At 43.8% G+C, this 7,225-nt stretch overlaps 1 protein-coding gene across 16 annotated transcripts in view; it reads right to left on the reverse strand.

Annotated features, from left to right (window-relative positions):
* mecom (MDS1 and EVI1 complex locus) overlaps window positions 1-7,225 on the reverse strand; it is a 148,769-nt gene that overhangs the window by 20,551 nt on the left and 120,993 nt on the right. For 14 of the 16 annotated variants that reach the window (XM_035622091.2, XM_035622090.2, XM_047335695.1 and 11 more), the window contains one exon: window positions 5,415-5,549. In XM_035622091.2, the coding sequence (XP_035477984.1) occupies window positions 5,415-5,549 (135 nt within the window). Of the gene's footprint in view, window positions 1-5,414; window positions 5,550-6,681; window positions 6,814-6,976 lie in introns of those variants that run through there. The other 2 variants (XM_035622092.2, XM_035622094.2) reach the window with 2 other exon arrangements.

A 7,225-nucleotide genomic window follows, 5' to 3' on the forward strand; every position in this document is an offset into this window, starting at 1 on the left:
AGACGGAGAGTCACAGGGGGAAAAAGGGAGCTCAAGTAAATGAGTGATTGGTTCACAGTAACATTTTGATGGTTGCATAAAAATATGATTTAAATTCAACCGTTAAAATCAAATAGAGCCGCCAAGAGAATCGGTGGGAGGGCGGCGAGCATGATAGGTCTGACTCCCAGTTTACAGGCATAGAGTCGTAACAGTTATCCAGGCCAGGAGAGACACGGTAAATATTAACCAACCAAATTCATTAATCCAAAAAAGATATCTGACCAACAGGAGGTCATGTCGAGAAAAGACTGAGACCTGAGCTGCGAGGTTGTCAACAGGAGCTCGATGACAAACACACTGACATGCCCTGCTTACGCTGCGTCTACGCCACAGATACACAAAATGAGCGAGCAGTCATAAAGCGCACACATGCAAACAGACACACCCCTTCCTGTGTCTGTGTCACCTCTGTGAGGGCCACGATAATATTGTGATTCAGAGACAATCAGACGGCAGTTCAAACAGACGTGTGAGTCTGGAAGGGATTCCGCCCTGAGAGACCGATGCCTGAGACTGAGGAAGGATCGCTCTTTGGAAAGCTACCAGGGCGTGGACCGAGGCCTCGGAACATAAAACTTAATGGACGCTGTCAAAAGCGTTTTGTTCATAAATAGTCAAGAGTACGAGTTCAAGGTAAAATGCAACGATAAGTCTATAATTCTACCTTTTTGGGGGGAAATAACGGGGCTATTTAAGAAGCACATGGTAACATAGGGAGGCGAGGCCATCAGCGAGAACCCATCTGGCTCTGGATCTGACCTTTGACCCCTCCCTTAAAGTGATCGATAAACATCCGCAGCTCCATTTCTCTGTACTCTCCACGTGAGGAGATGTATTTTGGCATTGCATTAGTGCGTGAGCAGGAACAAGAGGGCGATTACAAATATGATGGGAATTAACCCCCCCAGAAAACTCAACCCCTCGCCCGAGGGTCACCACAGATAAATGGTGAAACAACACACACACACACACACACACACATAAACAAACACACACACACAGTGGCATAAAAATATAGTTATGCTGTAGATAGGGTGTCAGTGTTCCCACTGTGGACGGCTGCGTAAGGGCCATTTCTTACTCTTACTGCAAACGACATACATATAATATTTCACCCTATGTAAGGTCATGTTTTGAGTCACATTTCATCTCTCTTTCACAAACTCTCTCTCTCTCTCTCTCCCCGTCAAAGGTTATAACCACGAGTGGATCAGAGGCTATAATCGTGCTGCTTTGTTACCTTGACACCATTAGTCATTAGCAGAGTAAACACAGTCACATTTTCCCCCGGTCACACCCTGTTGGCCGACTCCTCGCTCACACAGAGCTCATTCGACAGGTATGCCATTCACTGACGCCCGTCCTGCCGCGATGAACTCTGGAGTCAAGGCACTGCTCTTAAAAAGAAACATCTCAATCCCTAACCCCAAAATCTCAACATCTAAAAACTATGGAAAATAAAATTGCCCGCAGAACCACAAGTACGCTTTGCATTGTGATTATAAGAAAAACAACCAAGTGTTTCAAAATATACTTTCAATTATTCTTAATTAAATCACAAAGATTCAATTCATCAAATTCAAGGAATAACGCCCACCGCACTGTTCACAGGCCTTTGCTCAGCAGTGCAGCAGCGTTTGCATGTCCACATGTGCAGCTATCCGGGTCGTGTGCATGTGTACAGCAGAGCGTTTGGCAGTCACCCCATCACTTTTTGTTTTCGCGTCTCAGATAGCAATAAAGAGCAGGAGCACACAATGCACAGCTGGTTCCAGCAAATTGGATGAACGCGCAAAGGAAGCCAACGTGGTTCTGTTCGTGTTGGACGGAGCTGTGGGAAAATGACCTTATAGAGAGGCAGAAAACATTCCGGTATCTCATAAAGGACATATCGTCAATGTCACGCGTAAACGTTGCATCTACAAAATTCCTTGTTTTGGGGCGGGGGGGGGTTTATTCTTCCATGAGTCAAAGCGATCTTGGAGCGAAAAATAGGAAAAAATGTTCTCTGTTACAATCTCCATGGAAAATTCGAGATTTTTTTTTTTTTTTTTTCTGGTGTTAAACTGAATTAGCCTCAAAACTGTTTTGTCAGTGAGTTACACTCACTCCACTGATTTCACCTTCAGTGTATTTAAACAGTGAATGACTGCCGGGGGTTTTGCTAATATGCCCCTCAGCCACTTCATTCCACTCAGTGTTGAGTGAGAATCAATAGAGCGAATGAGATTAACGCTCATATCCCCTCCGCAACTGTCTTATGAAAGGCTCTTCAGGGCCTCGTCGGATGATGTTAATTACACTTTTAATCCATTTTCCTTTCAACTGAATCAGAAAAGTCCGACGCACGGAACAGGGTTTTTTTTCTCTTTTTTTAAAGCACTAATTGCCCTAATTATCTGAACGACGGAACGCGCTGATAATGGAGGCGATCTGTGCGAGTAACGATCGGGGCGGTGTCGCTCAGTGTAGCTCGAAAACACTCGAGAACGTCAGCAGAGCTCGAGCGCTGTGGCGTTGGACGGTCAAAGGCACACAAGCGGCAGGTTGCGGGCCACAGTTCAAATATCTAACAATTACAAGATTAACTTGGACAAGCTGCCGTACAATTATTTATCATCTCTGTAGTCATTTTGAGTCACGTACGCAAGGTTCTAATTAACAAACGAACACGCAAAACATTCCACCCTCTTCAGAGAGCTGTTTCTGTTTGTGAGAGGAATGAATTCAAACCCGATTTATAGCGTTTGAGCGCAGCATCGAATTAACTACAGATTTGTGTGTGACTCACTAACTGCGACACCTGCCATCTCCTTCCTCTTTGGTCTTTCCTGTTTCTTACAAAGCAGTAAAACTAAAAGAGAGCATACACACAAAGGCTACACCCTATTAAATGAGTTCATAATACTGAAAATGCAGCTAAAAAGTAAGATGTTCAATATTCCGCAGGTGCTTTCACGAAATATATATTTTATGCCAATGTAGTAGATCTGACAAATGATAATAATAAATTGAGAGGGAGAGAGAAACAGAAGTGTTATCCCCAACAGTCCCTCCCTCTCTCCTCACTCATTCAATCCCCCCCCACCTTCCTAAGATTGGTCATAAAGTTTTATGATAAACAGAACTGGGTCAAAATAAGAGGACAGAGGCCAGTTTTACTCTCACACCGCCAGGGCTAAAATTGGTTCTTGAGAAGAACGAGGACCAAATAACGACCGACACACCGTCCTCAAACAAATCTTAGGACAAATCATCTCCGCCGGATGCCACCTATGTGTGGGGGAGATTTTTAAAATTGGGTTCTGAGGGAAGATTTAGCGGATCGTGTAAAAAAAAAATAAAAACCCTAAGCCCTGGGTTGCTCGGTCAGGCCCCTCTCTCTGTGGAAATCTGGTGATGGTGTGCGTATGGTGTGGCGAGTGTGTAATGTGTGGTTTCAGGCTGGGTTAAGACCCAGTGCTTCTCCCAGTGGCAGTAAAAACCTGTTGGAATCAGTTAGTGTGTGTGTGTGTGTTTTTTTCCCCAGCTCGCAATGAGGAGCACGGGGAGGCATCTGAACCACAACTCACGGTCCTGTAGCATGTGTACACACACACACGCACACAAACACACACACACACACACACACACACACACACACAAACACACACACACGCACACAAACACACACACACGCACACAAACACACACACACATACAAAAGCTCACACGTATGCATGTAGAAACAGAGGCACTTACAGGTGAGCGCACACACTTCAGAGACATAATGAAACACTTCACACACCGACAACAAGTCGGTGCACACAAACACTTGTAACACACACACGCAAACACGCACGTACGCACGCACGCACGCACACGCAGACTGACAGCGGCTTTAGAGGACCACCCCCACTCACTCCATTCAGTTTTACACGTACAGACAGCCATTGTGAGACGCCGCAGTGTGTTTTCAAAAAAAACGCCAATGTTGTCCCGGAAGGCTTAAAGACACCACATTGTGCCATGTTGTGACAGTGTGTGATACTTAACAATCACCTCATCATAGCCATGTCCGTGACCTGTCTGAGGCCTTACACAGCCACCCGAGCAGAACCGCCGTGTTGACAGCAAGTCACACCTCGAGGAGAGGGGCGAGCTCAGGAAAGCTCTGCCTGTTTGTCTCTCGCGGTCTCTTTTTAAAAAAAAAAAGAAAAAGAGAGAGTGGGTAAGTCCTTCTCGGAAGTGTCCATTCTTCTTCTTTCCCACTGTGGGCTATCTGCCACTCTCGACTTCTTCACTGTCAGCACAGGAATAGACGTGTGAAGGAGGAGGAGCAGGAGATTTGTAGACTTTTACGTTTGACTAAGAGTATTTCATAAAACCAAAATGCTCTCCTATTGGTATGAAAATGTCCAAACGCTACTGCTGGACTTGGATCATTTTAACTAAATACTCTGCGTACATGTCAGCAGAGTATTTAGTCTTCTGCTCACATTTCAGCTAGTGACAGTCAAAAAAAAAGACCACCAGTGAGAAGTGACGACAAACACGCAGGCTAGATTATGTTTTTCAACTCGGGGTCAAGCTACGGTATGCTAAGCACACGTGTCAAATAAAGTTTAGCCACTGCGTGTTTCTGTGTTGGCTGCGGTGCGATGAACAGGCCCACATGTGTACGGCACGCACCCCTCCGCACAGGTGAGCAGCAAAAAGGACTGTGACATTCCTGACATATCTAAGAGTTTATATCTGCAGCGGTCCTGGGAGGTGTGTGGAACCATCATCTCGGCGGGCCGCCTCTGATCCTGCCCTGTGGTCCTCGCACGGCAGAAGCCAGCGCACAATTACAAGAAAGAAAACACACACACACACACACACACACACACACACACACACACACACACACACACACACACACACACACACACACACACACACACACACTCAGACACAGACACACACACAGATAACGAGGAGTCTCTGTGGTGCGGCGCATAGAGAGCTGTGCTGCGTTTTGCAGTGTGTGTGTGTGTGTGTGTGTGTGAAGAGAAGGCAGGGTGGGCCAGCCGCTCATGGGACTATCTGATTTAGATCACAATACCACCTTTTAACACAACAGCATGCAGACGGGACAGCCGTCGGAAAAAAAATACAGGGAAGCCTTCTGGCACCCAGAGCCGTGTTCCTTAAATAAAAGCAGAGTACAGTTCAAAGATCTGACTGACTCTCAGTTGCACTTGATTCATCCTGCCAGAGGAGAGGACACAGCACCAGTTGGGACTTCAAAATCAAGTCATCAACATGTTGTTTTTCTTCCCCTCGCTCTCTTGTTTTTCCCAAGATCATACTCGACTTTTTTAAGTTGCTCTGCATGTGTCTCCACGTACCTGATCATCTATCTGGCACGCTGTCAGGTTATGCTGCTTGGCCGCAGGGGCAAACTGGATGTGCTTCAGCCAGCTCCCGATATCTGGCTTGCTGGCATCCACACAGAATTTTACATGGCCTGACCCGTCCAAGATCTGCAGAAGGAGAGAGGGAGAGAAGGAGGGAGAGATCAGACTTTGATCAGTATCAGTCCAGGTTACTGTGTCCAAACACTGACTAACCACATACCTCCCACAGAGACATAAGACTCAAATGTTAGCAGTTGGTCTATGGTGTGTGTGTGCGGACACACACACACAAACACACACACACACACACACACACACACACAAACGTCTGGTAGAGGAAAAGCAAAGACAATGTTAATCATAATTCTGTTGTATTATAAAAACAATATATGTGTCTGTTGGCAAACAGGATATATGCAGATATATATATATTATTTTTTTTTGGCAATTCTTATTCCAAGAGTAATTTATGAAAGGAATTACTGTAAATCTTAAACCCACAAAATGGTAACAATAAATTTAAGAAAACAAAATAAATGTGTTAGAAATCTGTGCTATTTATTACTTTTTTTTGTTGCTCTCAGTGAATTTCCATTGCAGTGATAAAAAATGTTAAATTATATCATGATTTTTTTCTTGAAGCTACAATAACACAGGAATAATAAAATAAAATAATGCCCCCTGTAAAGCAATTCCTATTGCTCGGATAAGATTAAAAAATAATCCGAAAAAAATATCTAAGCCAACAAATAAAAGCTGATTTTATTTCACTTTCAGTTTTGATTGGTCAATCGTGTTTTATTAGCAACGAAAAAAGTAAAAAAAAACAAAAAACGTGCTGCTTAACGATGCTGGATTCAAACTGACTGCAGCTGACGGTTGAATTCGTTTCTGAAAATGTATTTTTTAACGAATAAATGAACAAAACTACACCGATTATTATTGGTGGGATCAAAATTGGAATCCTCATAATAATAATAAAAAAGCAACAATAGGCTCATAATAATAATATCAATAATAATTATTATTATTATAACAAACGAATAAGACAATTGTATACAACATCTGAATAACTAAATAACAATGAACACAATGAGCTGAATTATTATGCAAATCGTGAGAACATGGGAATAAATATTTACCGAGCATTTCTGTGTGACGGTTTTTTTTATTATTACGTTCATATTTATTGCAAACCAGCTGTAAACTTCACTGGGAAACGAGTCAATTGCAGGAAACCGCGAGTGATAAGACTTACGGAGACGACGGTGAGTGCACTGGAAAAGGGATGGACGCACTGGAAACAAAACAAAAACCTCTCTGCTGGGTCACAAATGTGTCTGAAAGAACTAAATATTTAGTTTTGTTAAAAAAAAATAAAAATAAAGAGAAGCCCTTTGTCCACGCAGGAGAACACCGCGCGAGACACGAGCTCCAGTCTTCTGCAACACAACCGTCAAACTCTAGTTTGACAAAGACACGAGCCAAAGACAGACACCACTTTTGCTTTTTTTTGCTCTGATAAAAAACAACACGTGTTTCTTCCTCCTTACCGTCTCAACTCTTGTGCACCGGCGTGCGACAGCTCATAAAAGGACGACGACGACGACGACAACAACAACCCTCCGGGGATGATGACCGCGTCGAGGAGAAAGTGATGAGAACTCCGATGATAACCCCCCAAAAATGTTTTTGAACGACAGAAACTCGACTGTCAAATACACTTCTTTATAAAAAAATGTACAAGTTGTCTCTGCTCTGGCTCGCCCTGCAGAGTCTCTACAGACGAGGAGCCAGTGTTG

The sequence above is a fragment of the Scophthalmus maximus genome, chromosome 11 (genome assembly GCF_022379125.1).
Source record: "Scophthalmus maximus strain ysfricsl-2021 chromosome 11, ASM2237912v1, whole genome shotgun sequence".
Classification (NCBI taxonomy): domain Eukaryota; kingdom Metazoa; phylum Chordata; class Actinopteri; order Pleuronectiformes; family Scophthalmidae; genus Scophthalmus; species Scophthalmus maximus.